Genomic DNA, 23596 nt, shown 5'->3' with positions numbered 1-23596 from the left:
ATTTATTTTTTTTAAAGATTTTATTTATTCATGAAAGAGAGAGAGAGAGGCAGAGGGAGAAGCAGGCTCCCAAGAAGCAGGGAGCCCGACGTGGGACTCGATCCCAGGACTCTGGGATCATGACCTGAGCCGAAGGCAGACGCTTAACCATCTGAGCCCCCCCAGGCGCCCGAACCCGTTGTTTTTAAGGCATACGTTTTGGGCCGCTGAGTAGACATTTCGACACCAGCAAAGGTTAAAGTGGGCGGGGGCGTCTTCCTGGCGCGGTGTGACACCGCTGTTTGTGGGACCCTGTGATACCTGCTGTGGTGTGCCATGCGGGCAAAATAATGCCAGGGAACGAAAATTCATCCAGCAAAAAGGTGTTTATGAAGCTCTCTTAAAAAGCGGAAAGAATGCATGGTTTGGAATCTCCATACCTGGCGCCCAGTTCCCTGCTTTGACCTCAGAAGGCAGGTTAGGAAACAGCTGTGTGAACTTGAGTAGTTCCTGACCTTTTCTAGCCTTTGCTTATCCATGCATAAACTGAGAACAATGATCCGTGCCCAAAATTCCCTCACAGAGTTCTGTGAGAAAGGTATCTATAAGGCTCTCATTGCCCTGATAATACAACAAACAACACACCACGAGGCAGCTTTCTGAGACCCAGCCCCTCCAAGGACAGGTCCTCTCTGCAGGTCCCCCGAAGTAACCTGGTCCCCCTTGATGTAGGGGACCTTCCAGGTCTCTGGGATGAGCCTAACTAGCCTAAATGCTGGGCCCTTTATGTTTGTGTGTATATAGACCATTGTGTGTAGATACGTATGACTGTGTGTTAATTACAAAATTTGTGCTCCTAGAAAAAAAAAAAAAAAAACCACGAACACCAAGACAAAGAAGCAAAGGGAAAACCCCACCCAGAGATAATTTGGGTGTGTTCCTTCCAGTCCTCTGTGTCTGGGTTTGTGTGTGATTGCTTTACCCAAGGACGTCATAGAATTCTGGCAGCTGTTTAGTTTCTTATAAATTGTATATGGAGCCTCTCTTGGTCTTTCTACAGCTCTATTCCCATCTGCTGTGAGTTTTCTGTTGTCTGAGGGGCTTGGAGAGGAGGAGTGTCCCATACTCTGCTCTCCAAAGACCTACCGTCAATTGGGTGGGATGCCCGGTCTGAATCTTCTCTCTGTGATTTTGCCTCTCTCCATTCCCTGTCTCCTTTCCAGGCCTCTTATATGAACATTGACCTTTGAGGATCCGAGATAGGCTTCAGGCTTAGGTGTTCAGACTTCCCTTACCTCGCTCCCATCGAGCTTTCAATGAAGCCTATAAAGAGAACACAAGGGAAAGAAGTGCCTATCAGAACGCATGTCACTACGTGTTTTATTTATCCTGCAGAAAACATATTTGCAAAGGAGAGAGGTGTAGCTGATAATACCTAGCCTTGGGCGTTTCAATCATGCTTTGTTTTTGTTAGGATCGTATCTTTCTCTCTCCTTTTTTTAAAGTATTTTATGTTTATTGCCAGGCTCAGTCGGAGTCCTGAAAAATAATCCCAGAGAGGGATTGTTGGCTCTCTGGGAGCATGGGCTGTGCGCAACATTGCGGAGGCTGGAAATGGAGTAGAATAGCCTGGGTCCAAACCGAGGGAGCTGGTTTCCGGGTGTGTGCACAAAGGACCACCTGAGAGGGAGCTGGAGAACTTTTTCTAGGGCTGCAGGGCAGAAGGACCAGAGCAGGCCCCGCAGGGTGAGGGGCCTCTGGATGGACGGGGCCAGACTGCACACGAGGCATGCAGGATGATGGTTTGATTTTTATCCTATAGGCAGTGAGGAAAGTCCTCAGTGACATGTAAGGCTCAGCAGGAGGAAGCTGCCACGGGCCACAGAATGGGGTCTAGGCTAAGGTGATAAAGGTCTGCAAAAATGGGAGGCATTTCAAAGGGTGACAGGTGTGGGGGCAGGTGGGCGGAGGAGGCCTGGGACCCTCCCTGGCTCCTTCCCTTCTTTTCCGGGCCTCCTGTCTCTCAACTGGATGCACATCTTCATCCCCCTTCCGCCTTGATCCCAGCCTGGACCACGGCAGCCTCCTTCTGTATTCTCCCTTCTTCAGCTCATGCTGCCCCAAATGCTTCCCGTGAAGCCAGACACCAAAGTCGTCTTTTAGAGGGGAATGGGCATGTGAGCTTGTCACCCCCTTTTGTTGGTCTTGTAAGGTCCTCCGGGGTTTGGCTTCTGTCAGGCGCCTGGGTCTCATCCCGTGTCTCTGGCTCCCGGTGGTCCTTCCCCGGCCTTCCCTCAGACCCCACACCCTCGGGCTGCTTTGTTTCCTCTGCCTGGAACGTTCTCCCTGGAAGGACAACCCACCTTCACCTCCCTCTTCACCATTCAGGTTTCAGTGGAGCTTCATTTCTTCCAGAACCTTCTCTGACTCCCAGGCTGTGCTCTTAGAGCTCCTGTCTTCTTTGTCATGCTCATCACCTGTGTAATTGGTGGTGTTAATCCATGTTGAATACCCTCTCCCTGCTCTATAGTGGGTTCCGTGGGGGTAGAAAAGGAGCGACGGTGTTCATCTTGCTTGGCATGTAGTTTGTGCTCCAAAGTTGTTGACCCCAGTTGACTGTCCGTAAGTCAAGTGACTTGGGTCCCAGTTGTACCTCTGTGGCTAACCAGCTGTGTAGCTTGGGGCTGTCTGGGTTTTCTCATATGTCAATGAAGAGGCTGTACCCCATGACCTCGAGGCCCCTTCCAGGGCTGACCTTTCGATGCCAGGAGTGAGCTTTCAGGCATCCATGGGGTGGGGGTGAGACCAGGGCTTCCCGAATGGTGCTCACACAGCAAGCTCATTGGGTGAGCCTATACCTGTTGCCTCTGCAGCATCTGGCCCTGGAGAGCACCCTTCCAAAGCCTGCAGGTGGCAATAGTTTTGGTTATTGCTGCCTGGCTAAAAAAATGAGTGGGGCCTCCGTGATAGGAAGAAACAGAGGTGGCACGGTCAGTTTGGTGATTTTTATTGTTCATTTGTCTACAGCTAGTCACTGCCCGTCAGGTTGTTGTCGAGACAGCCATCCTTGAGACACTTGGGGCAACAGAATTGGCTAATCGCTCAGGCATGGCAAGAGGCCCCGTGATGGGTCTCGTCTGTGACTACCGCGTCTTGACTGGGTGTGGATGGGGTGGATGTGGGGGTGTTGAAAGGCAGATCCCACAGCCCCAAAGATATCTGTGATGTCTCTTGAGCTAGGGCAGGGCGTGGGCCTGCTGAGCAATGTCCCCAGGTGATCCTTACGTACGTGAACCACAGCGAGGGCCAAGAGCTCACCCAAAGGGCTTGAAACCAGGATTTGGAAAACAAGTATGCGCGGCTAGCAGATATCAACTCTGGAGCCAAGGTCTCCCTGGGACTGAGGGTCAGAAAACGTTTCTGTGTTGTGCAACCTGAACCCCATGTTACTGTCACCCCAGCAAGGCTGCAGCGGCCCCAACAAAGAAATGGTTTGAGCATCTCACATGGATGAGCTTAACTTGGGCGGACTCCCTGGCCTTTTCGTCTAGGAAACATTAACTCTTCCCAGCCTGGGACTGGGCACTTGTCCTAAGAAAACGCCCGTTTCCCCGCCCGAGTACAAATGGTGTTCCGTGTAGTGCAATTAGTAATAGCAAAATCGGGGAAGTGGCCCAAAGGCCTGACCCTAGATGAGGCTGAGCACGTTCTTTATGCGAAGCCACGAAAGCAGCTTGTGGGGGACCAGGGCACTGTGTAGCAGAAGTATGCCATTCTGTGGAAAGGGGGGAAACAGATTCCATGACGCAACCGTTTGTAATAGTTGACGTGGCTGAGCGGATAATGACCTGAAAAGATTTGAAAGTGATGCTGAATTTACAAAAAAAAAAAAAAGGACCCCGTGACCTTTATTTTTCTTTTAAAGATTTTATTTTATTTGAGAGAGAGAGATTGAGAGAATGAGCGGGAGGAGGGGCAGAGGGAGAAGCAGAGCCCAGCGCGGGACTTGATCCCAGGACCCCGCGATCACCACCTGAGCCAAAGGCAGTTGCTTCACCCTGAACCAAGCCACCCAGGCACCCTGTGGTCTTTAAAGTTACACAAATCCACAGTCAAACAGACATCAAGCTCCGCTGGATGAAACTACAAAGCCCATCTGTAGGGTGGTGACATGCCCTAGATTGTGGCCATCTCCTGGTATGGGCCTACTGGGGGTGGGGGGTGGGGGAGATGGGGGTCTCTTGGCTCTCGCTTTAGGTTCTCTAGAATTGGGTTTTCCATACCAACTTTCTGATTTTTCACCCTACCCCCAGCTTTTCATTGTCCCTTGCTTGCTGTCTCGTTTTTGGCCTGCTTTTGCAATGCATTCTAAAAGCATCCCTTCTGCCCTTCTGCTCAGTAGCAGAAGGTCCTGTTGGACTGGAAGCTGTGCCACTGGGAGCCCAGGAAGGAGAGCACCTTGTCCGCAGTAGTGACTCTTTAGGCACCTGTTCTGTCTTCCAGGGAGTGGGAGTCCGATGAAACCCCCTCTCGGACCGCGTGAGCCTCCCAGGGAGAGGGGCTTGCCCGAGAGGTACTGTATGGCCAGGGTCTGGCAGGTGGCGATGGTGGGGTGCAAGGTGGTTGGGAATTACCCTAAGGAAATAAGGTCAGTGTCCAAACAGGCAATTATAGGATTGTGGAGCAACTCATGGTGGTTCCTGAAGTGGTGAAGAGGAATGGCTCAAGGTTCTGGAAACGGAATTTGCCCTCCCACCTGAGCCTTCGCAGGAATCAGGAATTAAAGGTGCTTGGCAGATTGGGGGATGTCTCACCCGAAGATTCCAGAGCCCACTGACTTTCCATTTGGAGAACCCCATTTTTAGCTCAGGGGTTCCTGTTTATGGCATCTCATGCTGGCTTTTGAAGGCTATATTCCTTTCCAGTCCTCACTGGTAATGTGAGATGACAAGGGGGTTATCCCAGAAGGCGGCCTCTGAGAATTTCAGAGAAAATACACCTGTGATCTATGGCCTGAGAATCTTAACATGAAAAATCAACTCAAAAAGCCGGGAAGTTCTCAAAAATGGGATGCTGATCATGGTTGCAAGTGAACTCTTGGATATCCTTCAAGAAGCCTACCAGAAGTTGCACGTTTGCCTGTGAAAGTTGGCAGAGGCGCGAATTTCTTTACTTTTTTTTTTTTTTAAGATTTATTTATTTATTTGAGAACAAGAGAGCACGATCGGGAGGGGCAGAGGGAGGGGGAGAATCTCAAGCAGACTCTGCACGGAGCGCGACACGGGACACCCATCTCATGACCCTGAGATCGCGACCTGAGCCGAAACCAAGAGTCGGACCCTTAACCGACCGTACTACCCAGGCGCCCCTTGGTTTCTTTGCTTCTGATTGGAGTAGATTTGGAGAGGGTGGGGGGGCGCCTCCCTCTTCCGGGACCTCGCGCCCTCCTCCCCCTGTGATGGTTGGCACTCACCTATAGCTTCTTTTCTGTCTCTTCCAAGTTCTTGGCGCAGTTGATGATGTTTCTGATCAGTTTCGTAAGTTCCGTGTTCTGTGGCCACCTGGGGAAGCTGGAGCTGGATGCTGTCACCCTTGCCATTGCGGTACGTACGAGACTTGCTAACACACCTTTCTGAAAGCTGGTATGTTAGGAAGTCCCACTCTTGAAGGGCTTAAACCAGCACAATTCATTATCTCGGTGCTGGAGGTCAGAAGTCTCAAATGGGTTTCGCTGGGCTAAAAAAAGGTGTTGGCCGGGCTGTCACCTCACTTCCATTTGCAACTATAATTCTCCTTTTACCGTGTAAGTTCACATTTTCCCAGGCTCCGGGGGTTAAGACGGGACGTCTTTGGAGCGCTGTTACTCTGTCTCCCACATCAGCGAATCTGTAATCCATGGAGCTCTTGACTCCTGCCCGCCCACTTCCATCTCCGTGATACAGAACTGGAAGACCACATCCTGGGTCCTAGTGTCCAAACCTAAAATTGGGAGGAATCCTGAATCCTCTCTGTATCCTGATGTGAATCCCCCAAACCAAAGAGAGATGTCATCGATCTCTGCTAGGGGCTAACTGGTTATGTGTGGCCAAATGGCCCTGCTGACTTGCTTCGTTGGCCAGCTAGGTGTTTCTAGAAAGGTGGAGTCCATGGCTTTTAGCAGATGTGTGTCCTGCTTCTTCTCCGCCTCCCCGGTTCCCCCTTGCTGCTGCCCTGCTCAGGCACACATTCGCCTTATATGCCTGGTCCCCGTAGCCTTTGACGTTTGGTGCCTCTGAACTGTGCAGGACTATTCTGAATTGGCCCCAGGTATATATACGGATTGTCTTGCTTTCAGGGAGCAACATGGGCAACCCCAGGCTTAATTATCCTTTTGGGGTTTTAATGTTTGGAAATCTGGGGGAAGAAATGCATTCGGCGAGCCTCTAGCAGATTCCCTTTAGCCAAGGAAGTGCAAGAGGGCTGGTGCTTCCAGGCTGAGCCCAGTTGGGGCTGTTGTGCTTGGTTAGTGCCCTGCACACTCAGTTGGAGATGGCAGGTTCTGGACATCCTGTGATGCCACGCCATGGTGTTGGGGGTGCTGCCCTGGGCTCCCCAAAGCTCTAGGGACCCGGGGCTTTAGTTGGTGTCCCTGGTCAAGACAAGTACACCCAGGAGCCCTCTGACCTTGACTTCAGAGGCTTGATTCTGAGCCCTTAGAGTCCTTTGGGATACTGTCTCAGGCCGTGCTTGGTCTGGGGCAAGTGGACTTACGCAGAACTGCTAATGTGCCACGTGGCATTCCCCTTAAGGATGATTCACGTTCCTCTGAAATTGGGGATCAAAATGCCCAGCACTGGGGAAGGAAAAGGGCTTGGTGTAATAATCTCTGGCTGAGGTTTTTCTTCTCCAAGTTTGTGCCCGTCCTTTAATTAAGCAGGCCCAGCGGATTTGTGCAAGGGTTCCAGGGGGAGGACAGAGCTGGGTAGGGTGACTTGGGAGGGTTGCCGGAGGCACGTGGCAGCCTCTGCTCAGTGGGGACAGAGAATTGGCCTTCTTGTCTCCCTTTCACTGCGTGGCCATCTTGGGTTTCTTCCCAGGTTATCAACGTCACTGGTGTGTCCGTGGGCTTTGGCTTATCTTCTGCTTGTGACACCCTCATGTCCCAGGTAAGCGGAAGCCGCGGGTGACCCTCGCAAGTGACCGTGGACACGGGAGCTGGGAGGGCCTCACCGGCAGGGAGCGGGGAGGCTCTCGTGCACAGAGGGAGGGACTCCCCGACAGCAACCCCTCAATTCCAATTTCCCGTGCTTGCTTTTTTGGAAATGTGGCCGTGTGCCTCGCGGGCTTGGGAAGTCGTGTTTGCGCATCTGCCTTAACGCTACTTTTGACCGAATAGGGGACGTTTTGTACAAGCTCCTCCTAGCACTTTCCACATCGCTGAGTTTGGCACCGTCCTGTGCTGCTCGACCTTGAGTGCCCGCCCGAGCTCCCTGGGGGGCTTGTTAAAACAGGTCGGGGGCCTCCTGCCAGTGGCATGCTGGTAAATGTTGAATGTCCAGGTCTTGGGTGGGAGGAGGGCAAATGTTCTGACCTGCACGGTTTGCTCATTCTGGTGGCGGAAGGAGGTACTTTATAGCTGGTCTCAGGCTGCCACACAGATGTCACTGAACGTGGCCCAGGGAGAGACGTGCACAGTTCGGCTTTTGGAAGCGGAGCGGGCTTCGGCCCCCCACTGGCCGTACCCCAGAGTTTCTACTTCACAGATTGGGGGGTGGGGTGGGAGCAAGATACTGCATCTCTGAGAGGTTTCCAGCTGATGCCACCCTGACTGGCCATTAGAATCTCCTGGGGAACTTTTAAAAATGACCGCTCTCTGGTGCCCCACCCTGGACCTGTTAAATCCAGACTGTCTTTGGTGGGACCGTGGCATTGGTGTTTTGAAGATGTTCTCCAGGTGATTCTAATTGGCAGCCAAGTGTGAGAACCACGAATACCCAAAGAGTGTGGCAAAGTCCTAGGACCATCCGATTGAAGGCGTTTGGGAGGTTGGGGGGGTGCCGTTCCTCTCCTAATGGGTTTGTTTGCATTGTGCGCACCCAGACATATGGGAGCCAGAACTTGAAGCACGTGGGGGTCATCCTGCAGAAGGGGACCCTGGTGCTGCTTCTTTGCTGCTTGCCCTGCTGGGCGCTCTTCCTCAACACCCAGCAGATCCTGCTGCTCTTCCGGCAGGACCCGGCCGTGTCCAGGTAAGGTGGGCCCACGCTGTGGTGGGGTTGGGTCCGTCTTGGCAGAAAGATGGTCCCATCCGAGTTCAGCAAAGGCCACGTACCGGGAGGGGAGTCAGCGTTCCCTAGCTGACTTCTGCCAGGCCATAGTGCTGTCCACGCCTGACACCTACGATCTAGACCCCTCCTTATTTGAATGACTTCAGCGTACAAAGTTTGGGGCGAAACAAGACTTGGCAAATGTCCTCCACTTGACTGAGATAGTAGTTCAAGGCGCTTGCTCATGGTTTTGTGGTTCTTCACCCTGGCTGATATTCAAATCACCTGGGTGTTTTAAAAACCCACCCATCCCTGGTTCCCCTCCCCTCTCAGGGTTCTGTTTTAATTGGCCTGGGGGGCAGCATGGGCATCAGTGTCTTTTCAGAGTTTCCCTAGATGATTGTAACGTGCTGCCAAGTTTTGAGGCCTGCTGGTTTAGTTCATAAGGACCTTTAGAACAAGTTCTTGTCCTAGACCAGTGGCTGTGAACCTCGGGGACCTTTGGCAACGTTGGGAGGCATTTCCGGTTATCTGTCAGAACTAGTATTGGGAGAAGCCAGAGATAACTACAAAACATCCTCCGATGCACAGCAGAGAATTACTGGCCATCGTGCTGAGTTTGAAAAACCCTTTCCTAGACCTAAAGATTTGGAGGAACCAAGAGAAGTAACCTGGGTATAAGATGATGAGGCCTATGGGTCCATTTTCACGTTTGCTCCTGCACGTGAAGCTCATTAATTTGCAAGGAGCCAAGAACGGGAAAGGTGGTGTTAGGTAGCTTATTCTCCCTACCCTTCCCTTGAAATGGAGACCCCTGCCACCTTTTTTTTCTTTCTGTTATGTAGGCTGACCCAGGACTATGTCATGGTCTTCATTCCAGCTCTTCCTGTAAGTTTTCAAGGGGTTCCGAGGCCCCCTTCTTGAGGTTCACGGGTAGAAGGCAGCTGCGGTACCTGTGAGCTCAGTGTGTTGGGTCAGTCCTATAGGATTCGGACATGTGATGTTGGCTCCTTCAAGAACCGTGGCTTTCATTATGCCCATGAAAGACACAAACGTCTGTCCCTCAAGAAACACCTGGGTCAAGGCAAGTCCAGGAGGCCCCTGTCCCGAACTCCTACGAACTTCCAGAATCATCCACCAAAAGGAGTTCAGACTTTTTTTTTTTTTTTGGATGGTGCTGAATTCTTCATGTCAGAACCCCTCAGGGCCTCACTCTGAACTTTTAGATTTGTTTTCCTTGCGGAGCGTGATCACATAACTCCCTCAGTGTGTGTGCGTGTTGGACACAGTAGTCCGTGGTCAATGAACAATCAAAGCTCATTTTATTCAGTTGGGCGATATGGCTGTCTTGGTTTGCGTGGGCTGCCATAACAAAACACCAGGCTGGGTGGCTCAAACAACAGAAATCAATTTTTCTCACACTGGTGGCAATGGGAAAGTCCAAAATCAAGGTGTGGTGTCCTCGAAGACCTCTCTCCGTGGCTTGTAGACAGTCTCCTCCTCGCTGTGTTTTCTCCTGGTTGTCCCCCTGAACAGGGGCAGCCTTAGGGTCTCTCGTCTTATAATGACACCAGTCCTATTGGGCTAGGGCCACTCTAGTGGCCTCATTTTAACTTAATCAGCTCTTTTAAAGACCGTCACCAAATAATGGTCCCATTGGGGGTTAGAGCTTTGACTTGGGAATTTGGGATGGATACAATTCGGCTCTTAAAAATAGCTATCTCTGCTCTCCTGATTGGCCGTGTAGTCTTTAATTTATACCGAAATCTTTAACGCTTAATATTCTTTTAATTGTCCAACTGAACAGGACTCTTGCCTAGTCTATATTATAAAAGTGGTGCCTCCCCTAGAGTTTGCCCAGGGGCCTCCTTGACAGCCCACCACCCCCAGAAGAATCCTTGCCATGCACTCAAGGGAACTGTTCTCCCAGACCCTAGGGTCTCTTGGATCATGTTGGAACACCCTGGCCCTAGACACCCTGGCTGCCGCCCCCTGCCCCTGGTCCCCCTCCTGAGATGGGGTGCTTCTGTGGCTCCATGTGGAAGCAGAGGGCAGCCAAGCCGAGGCCAAAATGTTAACCTTCGTCTCTTATTCTCTTGTAGGCAACCTTTCTTTATACATTACAAGTTAAATATTTGCTCAACCAGGTAATGCAGACTTTCCTTTCTCTTTGGGGGGGGGCTCGTGGGAGTTTACGCCTTTTCAGTGATTGAGGGGCACCCTGAAAATACTCAGGAGCCACCGAAGTACATTTCCCCGTGTTGTAGGCACAGGACTTTGGTGTGGAGAGGTTTATGAGATGAAATCAAAGAAAGGATACGTTATTGTTGGCTCTGGAAAATTCTTATCCGATTCCCCCTCGGAAATATTGCCATTGGCCGGATAGGGTTAGCAACGGAGTGGTCTTTGGCTCTGTGTTCTTACGTGGCTCCCTGGCAGTAAGGGTGTGTGCGTGCCTATGGGCCCTGCAGAGGGCACCTGTCAGGCTCCAGGGAGCCAACCTCTCAGCCCGACTCTCCTCAGTGGGGCGTGAAGGCCCATGTTGTAATGATACCTCATGTCGGTTAGACCTCCACACATGACTAACAGCCCCGGGACGGTAGGTATGGATTTATGATGCCAGCATATGTGGGACCATGGACTTGCTTCCAGGTGAATCCAGGTAAATGAGGGTACCGGGCAGTGGGTCATGGCCCTGGAGGCCCCCTCTCTAGGACACATGGAGGGGCCAAGGGAGGGAAGAGAGAAGGAAGGAGGTTTTCCATCTATTTAGTATTCTTAAATGGAAGGTCTTACCCTGTGAATGAAACATTTCAAATCTTCATTAGTGTCTATGAAGAGACAGAAATCTCCATCTGCTCTCAGCCCATAACCTTGCTTGAAGCCACGTAGAGGCTGTAGCCTGCTCAGGACCTTCTCCCTGACCGTCAGTCTCCCAGCAAACGCAGGGGCTCCTGACCGCAGGCTCCAGCTTGGTCCAGTGAGGAGAGTGGAAGCGAAAAACCCCTCTCTCTGATCCTCGGAGGGACAAGGAAAGATCTGGAAGTAGGAGCCCGGAGCTGAGAGGGGCCGCCCGGGAGGCGTGAACTGGGTTTTGGAGAACACGTGGGGTTCTCAAGGCGTCTGGGGTCACCGGAGGGTGGGGGTGCCGAGGCCACGACTCGGGCAGAAGGACACAGTGAAGGACAGAACCAGAGAGGTGGGTTGGCCTGGGCTCAGCGTATGGGGCCTTGTGTTTGTTCTCTGCTGTGGATCTTTCAGTTGGTGGGAAACCAGTCAATTGCCGGGGGGACTAGAGGAGTGTTAACAGACGTGGTCCAAACAAGAGATGCCGTGGGTCTGTGACAAGAAAGGATGTCCTGTGGGAGGAATGGGAGACATATGCCGGGGTGGATCCTAGAGAATGAAATGATCCTTGGGTGCAGGGACGGGTGGGAGAGCCAAGCGTTGCATGTAACCCAGCTTCCATCTTGGGGCGAAGCAGCTGGTCTGGGGGCAGAGTTAACACGGTGGAGAGCCCCAGATGAAACCGGGGGGCTGCTGAGACTTCTGGTGGGGAGAGTTAGAGAAGGTGGCCGGACCGGCTTCCGCTGACCTTCCTCTTTCTCTGGCATGTTTTCGGTTTCCATCTGTGTGCGCATGGCTCCCACATTTCCATCTCTGACCGCCAGTCTTGCCCGCTGCCCGTGGGAGACCTGTGCACGTTGCGCCCTTGACCTTCTCATCCCCCAGGCCTGCCTCCCCTCCCAGTCAGTGGCTTCCAACATCTTCTCTTCGGGTAACCTGTCCTCACCTGGGACCCCCATCTTTTCTTAAACTCCCCCAGCCCATCAGTGATGGGCCTGTAGGTCCTGCCTGTCCGCTCCCCCTTTCCCCCCTTGATTCAGTTCCTCTCTCGTTATTCCTCTTCCTTCTGTGATAACTTCAGGAGCCTCTTACAGAGTCTCCCTGCTCCCAGCTCTTCCCTGGGTCAGCCCCGCCCCATGCTCTACTACTTTTACCGTCTACCTAAAAGGCAGGTGTGGTCACCTGCCTCCTTTGCTGAAAACTAAGCAGGTCACCTGGTAAATGAGCGACCCATAGTTGTGGTTGGGCCCCCGAGCCCAGGACTACCAAGACCACTAGAGACAAACACGCAGCACGGCAGAGTCGGGTTTGCCAGCCATGGCGGAGATCAAAGAAGTGTGGTTCTCACCCAACAAAGGGGAAGGGTGCTGTGATTCTGGAGGACGGAGCTCAGGTGCAGTCCCGGGGCGGCCGTGTTTTGGTGGGCTCAGAGCAAAGCAGGAAAAGGTCTGCCCTGCCAGGTGGACCCAAGTCCTCCCTCCTCAGGGAGCTCAGAGAGATGCAGGTTGCCATGTCCAGAAATCCATGCGAAGCTCTCCCGCCGCCCTCCGCAAAGTGGAAGCTGCAGCTACTTTTTCTGCGTGTGTGAGAGTGACGTCAATCCCCCAGGGAGGTGAGGGATCTTTTTAGGCTTAGTGATATGACTTCAAACGGCAAAATGCCCTGGGGTCTGGGATTTGAGAGAGCCAGGTTTCTCAGAGAGAGAGAAAACATTCAGAGAAGGGGCCAGGGTGACCGTTGGCACCTGGGAGAAGCAGCACCTCCTGTGAACGTCACCGCTGGCTTCGTCATGTCCGTGATTGTGTCCCGATGCTCGGCGGGGCAGCTTTGTACATCCCCAGCCCGTCCGTGTGCGTCGTTTTCCTCTTCTGCCGGAAGTCTTCGTTGAGATGCCAGACAGCCTGGACTTTTCTGCCTTGTACTTGTGAGCGGAGCCAGGTGTGATGGAGTCCTTCCCACACTCTAGCTTCGTGAGCTCGTTTTAGATTTTCTCAGCTCACTGAACTTCCATTTGGTCAAGAAAGTGTTGAGCTTTCGCCCACTGTCCAGTGCAGAGGGTGACTTGTTTATCCCCAAATCCCCGTTAGTCCTTGCGGTCTGGGAGGCAAACGGATTTGTCTTCCTGCCCCTCTGCTACCTTCTCATCTCCTGCCTGCGTCCCTGTGGCCAGAGCTCCCGTGCTTCACGACTCTGGGAGGAGGGAGTGGGAAGCAGGAAGGTGGGAGCAGCAAGGATGCGCACCCAGTGAGGTCCTTGTGGCAGGCCGCCGCCTCGCCTGTGTGTGGGGGGACCAAGTGGCAGTACCGCTCCTTGGTCTCCAGCACGGGGTGTGGTCTTTCCTCGTTCCAGGGGATTGTACTGCCCCAGATCCTAACCGGAGTAGTGGCCAACCTTGTCAATGCCCTCATCCACTATGCGTTTCTTCATAAGCTGCACCTTGGGGTCATGTGAGTCCAACTGATTTCTTGGGATGGGGGAAGGAATGACTGACCGCGTGGCTTTTCCAGGGCAGGATGGTGGGAGGGGGGTGCCTAGACCTGGTCACGCCCGTGTGTTGTCCCCTCCCTGGGCCGCCCTGGAATACACTGTCCGGGGCGGACAGTGAGGCTGCCTCAGAAAGAAGGTGCGTTCAGGGCTCGCGCAGGCGGAGGATGGGCACCTCTCCTAACTGGGACTGTTCTTCCCAGCGGGTCAGCACTGGCAAATATGATTTCCCAGTTCACCTTGGCACTGCTCCTCTTCTTCTACATCCTTGGGAGGAAACTGCATCATGCTACCTGGGGAGGTAAAGACCACCGTTTGTCTTCCACGTCGGACGGAGGTTTTAGCTTGGGTTGAGGTCCAGCCCAGACACCCATGTGTTGTTAATATGTCTGTGTCCCCACTACAGGGTGGACCAGTGAGTGTCTGCAGGACTGGGCCTCCTTTCTCAGCCTGGCCATCCCAGGCATGCTCATGCTGTGCGTGGAGTGGTGGGCCTACGAGATCGGGAGCTTACTGAGCGGTCAGTGTGGGGACAGGTGGCGATGGCTGGCGTAAATGTGGGGGCCCCGTCGGGAAGCACGGTGTCAGCTGCCTTTCTCCACCAGGCATCCTCGGCACAGTGGAGCTGGGAGCCCAGTCTGTCGTGTACGAACTGACCGTCATTTTGTACATGGTGAGTGTCTGGTAGCCAGTCGTGGGGAGGTGCTGGATGTTTCCCTTGAAAAAAAGAGTCCTACGAACGAGCATAGGCATTCATCACATTAGTAGTTTTTAAAATGATTGATGATTTCATCCTAGAGCCAGGGAGGGTCCGTTTGGAACAATGGGATCTTCCCTGTGAGCCCTGGGAAGTTTGTAAGAATGAGTTGCTCAGTGCTGGTCATGCACGTCCTTGATTGCCACACTTGCCAAACATGAAGTATCTTTTCCAGTTGTTAGGACACAGATGTTTTTGGGGAGGGGGACAGATGAGGGGGCCCGAAGGGTGATGGCGCTAGGTACATGGCAAGAAGAGCCTAGCTCATTGTGTCTCCCCGAACTCCACTCCTCCTTGGGTCTGCTGCTGCGTAAGCTCCGCGTGACCACTCCTAGGTTAGACCCCCAAAGACATGAAAGCAGGGTCTCCAGCAGATACCCATGCCAAAGCTCCCAGCAGCATTATTCATGATAGCCAAAAGGGGGAAACAACCGAAGAGTCCATCAGCAGGTGGATGGAGAAGCAGGCTGTGGTCTGTCCGTACAATGGAATATTACTTAGCCTTGGAAAGGGAACAGATTTGGGCGCCTGGGTGGCTCAGATGGTTGAGCGTCTGCCTTCGGCTCAGGTCATGATCCCAGGGTCCTGGGATCGAGTCCCGCATCGGGCTCCCTGCTCCTTGGGAGCCTGCTTCTCCCTCTGCCTCTCTCTCTCTCTCTCTCTCTGTCTCTCATGAATAAATAAATAAAATCTTTAAAAAAAAAAAGGGAACAGATTTTGATGTGCTAAAGAAGAATCCCAGTTGTTAGAGGCTTTCCTGTGACTTTGTTTTATTGAAAACGGCAGCTGGAAATTCTGAAGGGCTTTCATCTCTAGCAAGTGCTGCTTTAGAAAGAGAGAATTGTGATGTGAAAGGGACTGAAGCCAGCACACTAACGCTTAGTACCCCTGCCCCACCTTGAGGCTGGTTATATTTAAAAGTTACGTAAAATATGTAATTCGTATTTTTTTTAAAGATGTATCTCTTTGTTTTAGAGAGTGAGCACGGTGTTGGGGGTGGGCAGAAGTGAGAGGGGCAGAGGGAGAGAGAATCTCAAGCAGACCCTGTGCTGAGCGTGGAGCCTGATACGGGGCTTGATCTCACGACCTCGAGATCAGACCTGAGCCGAAACCGAGAGTTGGATGCTTAACTGACTTGCCACCCAGATGCCCCCGTATTTCCTGGTTTTTTTCCTAAAGAATCGTTCTTTTGAGGATCGGTGCTTTTTGTTTTTGCTTTCATTCTCCTAGCGGAATTTTTAAATCTGTATTCATCGCTTCAACGCTTGATGTTTTATATATATTTTTAATTTCAATATGTTCAGTAACTATATCCAAATCAAAACGCTTACCAGTGTCTCCTTGAACATACAGTTTTTAAATCAGTCTTCTCCTGTGGAATATGTAATTTCTAATGTTCTAATGTTATAAATAACACTTCAAAGACACTTTAAGACAAATATCTTTATATACTTGATTAGTTCTTTAAGATGAATTCCTAGAAGTGAAAATAACAGTTTGAAGTCTTTTGCATATATTGCCATGTGCTTTCCAACAGGCTTGTGAGAGTTTACACTTGTGTTTCTCTAATGGAAAGAGGGATTTGTACCCTTTACTCCTGTTCCTCAACTGTTTATATTTTGCCCCGTTTCCTCACTTTATCAGTCAATCTATGTATCTAAACATCTATCACCTCCACAATCCGTATTCAAATGCCATCCATTGTTCTGATCGTGTCCTTTATAACTATTTTTATCCTGGAACTAAAGCGTTAGGCGTTTTAAAAAATTAATTTATTTGAGAGAGAGAGAGAGAGCACGAGCGGGGAGGAGGGGCAGAGGGAGAAGCAGACTCCCCGCTGAGCAGAGAGCCCGATGGGGGGCTCGATCCCAGGACCCTGGGATCATGACCTGAGCCGAAGGCAGTCGCTCAACCAACTGAGCCACCCAGGCACCCAGGCGCCCTCCCTTTTTAAAAAGATTTATTTGAGAGAGAGTGTGCGTGTGGGTGCAAGTGCGAGTGGGGGTGGGGAGGTAGGTACAGAGGGAGAGAACATCCAGCCGACTCCTCGTTGGGTGTAGAGCCCAACACTCGATCCCATGACCCAAGACTATGACCCTGAGACCACGATCCCAGCCGAAACCAAGAGTCGGAGGCTCAAGCAACTGAGCCACCCAGGTGCCCCTATATTGTTACGCTTCCTTAATCTTTAATCTAGAACAGATCCTCAGCTTTCTTTGTCTTTCTTGACCTAGATGTTTTTGAAGACTTTTATAAAGGGCCACTTTACACAGACTTTCCCTCAATTTGTCGTGCTGACACTTTCTCGTGAACAGTTTCCAAGTCTGCATTTTTGGCAGGAATACGACAGAAGTGTCACTGTGTGCTGCTTATACATTCTGTCAGGGGCTGGTGACGTGGATTTGTTGCACGACTGACGATATTAGCTGATTTCCTGGTTAAGGTGGTGGTCTGCTGGGTTTTCTCCATCACAAAGTCACTTTCTTTCTCTTGGTAATTAATAAATAGTCCGTGGGAGGGCTGTATGTTTGCTCCCACTGGCGAGTTTCCCAGCGGGCACTCTGTCTTGGAGGTCTCCTGTGTTCCTCAGTCTGAGGTTTCTGTTTAGTGTAAATTTATAGGTACTAGTAACGACTAATTTTTATTGAACAATTACCATACGTGACGCCTTGTTCTAAGCAGCTAGCACGTACGGACTCATCCCATCCCCACGGTAACCCTATAAGCAAGGCTGTATTGCAGGCTCCCGTTCACAGAAAACAACTGAGGGCAAGAGAGAGGGTGAGTAACTTGCTCAGGGTCACACAGCTGATAAATGGCTGCACCAGGACTTGAACCCAGCAGTGTGGCTTCAGAGATGCCCATTCCTAACCACAATGCCATCCCGCCTTCCGGTGTCTGTTTTAGCACTGTTTCTCATCGTGCCCTTCCCTTCCCAAAAGGGTAGCCTGCTATCAGCTTGGTATGCATCTTTCTGTTAATTCTTAAGTTCCTTTTTACCCAACATTTTGGGGAAGAGGGAGGTCACCGTTTTTAGGATTCTGTCTTCCAAACTTTTTTTTTTTTAAAGATTTATTTATCTGAGAGAAAGAATGAGAGAGAGAGAGAGAGAGAGAGAGAGCGCGCGCGCGCACATGAGAGGGGGAGGGTCAGAGGGAGAAGCAGACTCCCCGCCGAGCAGGGAGCCCGATGCGGGACTCGATCTCCGGACTCCAGGATCATGACCTGAGCCAAAGGCAGGCGCTTAACCAACTGAGCCACCCAGGCGCCCAAAACTTTTTTTTTTTTAAGAATTTATTTATTTATTAGAGTGAGCGAGATAGAGCACAAGCTGGGGGAGGTATGGGTGAGAGGGAAGAACAGACTCACCGCTGAGCAAGGAGCCCGATGCGGGGCTCGATCCTAGGACCCTGGGATCATGACCTGAGCTGAAGGCAGATGCTTAACCGACTGAGCCACCCAGGCGCGCCCCTGTCCTCTAAACTTGATCCCTTGATGGTCTTTCAGACTTAGCTTGGGCTACAAGCAGGAGGAGGAGGAACGTGGCCGTGCAGGACCCTCCCATTTCATACCTTAGACGTCCAGCGAGTGGTGCCGATTCACCTTAGCCTGGGGGCACGCCTCTAGACAAAGGGGCTGTTGCAAATGAGCCTTCTCAGAACTTTCCCACTGAGTTTTACCAATGAGGTGTGCAACATGATCTACCAGGCCCCTCTGCCCTGGAGAAGGTTCATTTCTGAGCCCAGAGACGGGACTGCATCTCTGCTCCCTGCTCATTCTTTCCTTGTCATTATTGCATGTTTCCTTTTGCACTGTAGATACCTTCAGGCTTCAGTGTGGCTGCCAGCGTCCGGGTAGGGACTGCGCTGGGCGCCGGAAACATCGAGCAGGCCAAGAAGTCCTCCGCTGTCGCCCTGCTGGTCACAGGTGCTTAGAGTCTCCCGTCGTTGATCACCCGAAAGGTCTTTGCTCGGGAAGCCCAGCCCCGGTTCCCTGCAGCCCCGCTTTCTCACTGTGCTGTCTCTCTGCCATTTTTACCTCCAGGAGTCTTTGCTGTAGCCTTTTGTGTCCTGTTGTTAAGCTGTAAGGATGTTGTGGGGTACATTTTCACTACGGACCGGTGAGTGCGGAGATTTTCTTGAAATGTAAAATCTGCGATAAATGGTTGGGTAGATGCCTTCCTGGGAGTGCTGCATCTTTGGAGGGGGGTGTCCCTGAGCCATTTGCAAGATCAGAAACCCATCGCTGTTACCTGGGAAAAGAAGCTCTAGGAGCTAATTTATCCAGAATGCCATTGTTTGGGCCCGGGTGTGGATAGATGCTGCTGGAGGTCAGGATATGCATGCATTTTAAAGATTTTATTTATTTATTTGAGAGAGAAAGATCACATAGGCAGAGGCAGAGGGAAAAGCAGACTCCCCGCTGAGCAGGTAGCCCGATGCGGGGCTCGATCCCGGGACCCTGAGATCATGACCTGAGCCGAAGGCAGATGCTTAACGGACTGAGCCACCCAGGCGCCCGAACATATGCGTCTGTTTTAAAGAAGGAAACCCCTTTTTGGTCCCATTGATTACATTTCCAGTTAATTGTTTCATTCCCAGTGACACAAATCATTTTGGTATCCAGAATCTGCCCAAGTGCCTGGTGTGTACAAGTTGCGTAATATACTCGTCGGTTCAAATTGAAGTTAAAATTCTCCCTAATGAGTCGTCTTAAAGAAATCACATTATCAGGGCGCCTGGGTGGCTCACATGGTTAAGCGTCTGCCTTTGGCTCCCAGGGTCCTGGGATCGAGTCCCACATCGGGCTCTCCCTGCTCAGCGGGAGCCTGCTTCTCCCTCTGCTTCTCTCTCTCTCTGTCTCTCATGAATAAATAAATAAAATCTTAAAAAAAAAAAAGAAATCACATTATCAGACTTATCACCGAGAAGAATTCTTGTAAGGGATGGATCCGCTCTGAGGTTTTCGGGTTCTGTTGGGTTAGTTGCTTTCATCAGTGAGGCTAACTGGTGCATTTTGACTATGTGGCTATGTTGTGAGGATACCTCTGATTTGGGATTTTTTTTTTTCCTTAAGATTTTATTTACTTACTAGAGAGAGCAGAAGCAGCGGGGAGGGCCAGAGGGAGAGGGAGAAGCAGACTCCCCACTGAGCAGGGAGCCCGATGTGGGGCTCGATTCCAGGATTCTGGGATCATGACCTGAGCTGAAGGCAGACGCTTAACTGACTGAGCCACCCAGGTGCCCCCTGATTTGGGGTTCTTTTATCAGCAATTACAAAATGCAAAATTGACTTTTCCTTCATGGATTTAAAAAGCAGGTGGTGGATAGGTGCTGTTCCCAGTTCGTTCTGCTGCACGTATTTGTCTCTTGACTTCTTTTTAAAGATTATTTATTTGAGAGAATGAGCGGGAGAGGGAGAGAGAATCTTAAGCAGACTCTGTGCTCAGCATGGAGCCCAACACGGGGCTCGACCTCATGACCCGGAGATAACAACCTGAGCCGAAACCAAGAGTCTGATGCTTCGTTGACCGAGCCACCCAGGCGCCCCTGTCTTTTGCCTTCTGGTGTTGGGTTGTCCTCTTTCAGCTTCAGCCATTTCGCTGTGGGGAAATAACGATGTTTAAGTGTCCCTCACTTCAGAGTGAATGGAAAAGCAACCGGAAATCATTCCCGTTTTCTTGCAAGGGAATCAGAATTAACGATACCAGGTTTGTATCCACGCTGATGGCTTCAGTAGGCACAGGGCAGACGTTTGATCCTGAGTCTGTCCACTTCGCGAAATCATGCAGGGCAGGCAAGAGCAAGGAAAACAAAAGGCCCACAAACCGTATCTTTGATGATATTATGAGACAGAGAAAACTCACAAAATCAAATTATTTATGAGCTGGCTAGGATCAACGGAAACTGGTGAATCGGTGACATAGATTCTAACAACAACATGGACAGCTAACCTAATCGAAGAGGAAAAAGGGAGAGAGCTTTCTCGACACAAAGTAAGAAAGGGGGAAATTACTAAAAAAAAAAAAAAACCCAATGATTTTTTTTTTAAACCACGAGAGACCAGTTTGCTGCATGACTTTTGCAAGTCAACTTAAAAAAAATCTGGAAGGAATAAATAATTTTCTAGGAAAATGATCTACCAAAACTTACTTTGGAAAACACAGAAGGTCTAAGTAGACCGATTTCCTTAGAAGAAATAAGAAATGTTTATTTAAAAAAAAAAGAAATGTTTATTTTAAAAATCTCAAAAAGCACTAATCCCTGGGGGTTCCAAAGGAGAATTTTATAAAACCTTTAAAATGTGATTCCAATACTGTTGAACTGTTGCAGAGACCAGAAAAAGGAAAATTCCCACGTTCCGTTTAGGAAGCAAAAATAGAGCATTGGTTGGTACCAAAATCTGACAAAGTTTGTACAAGAACAAACGTTGCAGACCAATCTCACTTACTAATGTCTATCTTAAAATCCAAAATAAAATGTTAGTGGACAGAATTCAGCAGCATGTAAAAAACGGTACATTTTGATAGAATATAAAAGTGAATATAATCGATCAGGTGGACAAATCAAGTTGCGGAACATTATGCAGAGAATGCTAGAACATGAAATGACGGAGACTGGAAGGGGAAGATAAAAGTACGCATTTGTGTGTGGACAAGTACAAACAGTACCAAGGATTTTTGCCTTGTCTCGGGGGAGGTGGTGGTGATGGGTGGACTGGGAACAGAATGGAAGTAAGATTTTTCTCGATACCCTTTTCATGTTGTTTGGTTTCTTTTAACTGTTGCATATGTTACCTATTCAAAAAATAAAATTCAATCTGAAGAAAAGAACTGTGTTTCTGTCCTTTTTTTGGAGGGGGGGAGCGATTGTCTTGTTCCGTGCTGGATTTCTTTTTTTGTTGTTTTTGTTTTTTTAATTCATTCAACAAATATTTATTGCTGGACAGTGTTCTAGGCTTATTTGTTAATCACTCAAGAGTGCTATGGATTTTTTTTTTGCCTCCCTGGGTCAGTGGCAGCATTTTCTACTTCCTCAAGTGTAGGTTTTAAAGTCTCTAGCTGTAGAGGTTAGGGACTATTTCTAGGAACCATGGATAATTCTATAAACTGTATCCATGGCCTTTATAATTTGCTCACCTTGGTTCCACAGAGAGAAACTTAACCACTCTGTTGTGCTTCATCCAGACACAAGAAGAGATCTGCATGGAATCATGTTAACAGAAAGATGGCATTATAATCCAAATTCTGTTTTTTTGTGGGGGCAGTGGAGTACCAGATCATATGCTTTAACTGTCTACATCAGCCGACTGTACTATGTATTTCTTTTAAAAGTCATGCAATATGCATTGTAGGGTTGGTTTCCCCTATGGGCCAAGAAACAGTAGGATTGTCCCCGAATTGGGTGTTGGCTGGAACGCACGAGCCTCTCCTATTTCTGCAGAAGCCAAGTGCCGTCACCTGAATCACGTAGTCTGCTTTTCCCCACATGTCTGTCTACTGCTGATCACCATGTGCTTTCTTTTCCTAACAGAGAAATCATTGCCCTGGTGGCTCAGGTGATTCCCATCTCTGCTATTGCCCATCTGTTTGAAGCTCTTGCTGTAAGTATTATGCAATATTCCCTTTACTTTTTATTTTATTTATTTATATTTGAGAGAGAGAGGGCGCACAAGTGGGGGAGGGAGGGGTAGTGGGAGAAGCCACCTCCCCATTGAGCAGGGCGCCTGATGAGGGACTCGATCCCAGGACCCTGGGAGGCTCAGACGCCTAACCGACTGAACCACCCAGCCACCCTGCAGTATTCCCTTTCAGCACCTTTATGATCTATGTGTTTCTTCTGATGGTGGTAAATTTAAACAGAAGAGAGCAGCTAGGGTGGGGCAGGTAGGTGATACTGAATGTTTTTAGCATATTCGCTTGACAAGAACACCGATACGTGATTATGGATTTTTAAGTCCAAGTCCCCCTGGGATGGGACGTGCTCGGGATGGGAGTCTTTCCGAAGCCTTGGCAACGTTCTCACCGATGCATGTTTTCTGCCTACAGTGCACAGGTGGTGGTGTTCTGCGGGGGAGCGGCAACCAGAGGGTTGGGGCCCTTGTCAATACCATTGGGTATTACATGATTGGTCTCCCAGTCGGGATCTCGCTGATGTTCACAGCCAGAATGGGAGTGGTTGGTAAGCCTTTACCACGGGCCCCAAAATGACTCTTGGAACATGTAGGCTTTTTGGGGAGACTTGGCTCTGGAAGATCACGCCTCTCTTACCTGACGCTGGGCCCTCTTATCTCTCTTCCACACTGACGTACTTGAGCAAAGCAGGATGACTTTCCTGCTCCTCTCCCTGTCCTGTGTCATCAAGTGCTCACTTCTTCCAACTCCTTCCAACTCCTGTTGGTGACAGCAGGAGTGCTGAAGAAACCTTCAGAAGTGTGCCTTTGTTGGCCCCAGTTCTGTCCTTTGGTGACAGCCCTTTTCTGGTGAGACCCTGAGGGCGAGTCTGCAGGACGAGTTGAGGCCATTGTAAACTGGCCCTATTGGAGCGTTTGGGGGGAGGCCGGAGAGGCCAGGGGTCAGCCTTGCTGTGATTCTTCGGAACTCCCGACAACGTACACGGTATGGTGGCTGTATACATTCGAGATCATGCCCCCCCTGTGGCTTAGCCCATGTAGCACCTGGAGCTGTGCTCTGGAAGTCACCTTCATGGCCATTCTATACCTTCCATCTCCTGCCTGGTGTGACCTTTTAAGCCATGTGTCTTGCAGGTCCCATCCGGAACGGCATGGGTGTCGTGTGTGAACATTACAGAAGGCAGGGGACTGTTTATCACCTTACCACCTGTGGAGGAAAGAACCTAATCCATAGCATCTGGAATTACTAGAGCTGATCTTTAAAAGAGTAGGGAAACAAAAGACTGCCCAGCTTTGATTTCTAAAATAATAATTTGGAGTACATTGGCAGTTAATAAATGATGCTATTAAAACCTGAACATGTTATCTTTGGGTGAAGTAGTGATGGACTTATTTGTCCATCAGTACTTGGCAGGTCTAGAGCAGTAAGAAGTCATCTGATACCTTGAGTGAACTCCCCATCCCATTATGCTGCACGTTGTTTTCAAGGTCAATAATATTTTAATGAAAAATATGGGAGATATTCGAAGAATGGAGTTGCCAATGCAAAGTTCACTGGACTTTCATCATGGTGCAGGAAATTATTTAGCTGAGTTTCTGGCATTATTCATACTTTGGATTTGCCAGTGGCATAGCTAAGGGAAATAGTAGA

The 23596-nt window shown here is 50.2% G+C and overlaps 1 protein-coding gene across 3 annotated transcripts in view; it reads left to right on the top strand.

Annotated features, from left to right (window-relative positions):
* Positions 1 to 23596, top strand: part of LOC112817054 (multidrug and toxin extrusion protein 1-like) — a 36244-nt gene that overhangs the window by 1705 nt on the left and 10943 nt on the right. For 2 of the 3 annotated variants that reach the window (XM_025863916.2, XM_073881514.1), the window contains exons 2-14: positions 5481 to 5582; positions 7056 to 7124; positions 8059 to 8207; positions 9071 to 9113; positions 10328 to 10372; positions 13422 to 13519; positions 13760 to 13857; positions 13963 to 14076; positions 14162 to 14229; positions 18132 to 18240; positions 18358 to 18433; positions 21846 to 21915; positions 22361 to 22493. In XM_025863916.2, the coding sequence (XP_025719701.2) occupies positions 5481 to 5582; positions 7056 to 7124; positions 8059 to 8207; positions 9071 to 9113; positions 10328 to 10372; positions 13422 to 13519; positions 13760 to 13857; positions 13963 to 14076; positions 14162 to 14229; positions 18132 to 18240; positions 18358 to 18433; positions 21846 to 21915; positions 22361 to 22493 (1174 nt within the window). The remainder of the gene's footprint in view (positions 1 to 5480; positions 5583 to 7055; positions 7125 to 8058; positions 8208 to 9070; positions 9114 to 10327; positions 10373 to 13421; positions 13520 to 13759; positions 13858 to 13962; positions 14077 to 14161; positions 14230 to 18131; positions 18241 to 18357; positions 18434 to 21845; positions 21916 to 22360; positions 22494 to 23596) is intronic. The other variant, XM_073881513.1, reaches the window with a different exon arrangement.

The sequence above is a fragment of the Callorhinus ursinus genome, unplaced genomic scaffold, assembly GCF_003265705.2.
Source record: "Callorhinus ursinus isolate GAN/ISIS: 27379988/994484 unplaced genomic scaffold, GSC_fseal_2.0 scaffold43, whole genome shotgun sequence".
Taxonomy (NCBI): Eukaryota; Metazoa; Chordata; class Mammalia; order Carnivora; family Otariidae; genus Callorhinus; species Callorhinus ursinus.
Note: the sequence above shows the minus strand (reverse complement) of the source record. Positions and strands in the feature narration are given on the sequence as shown.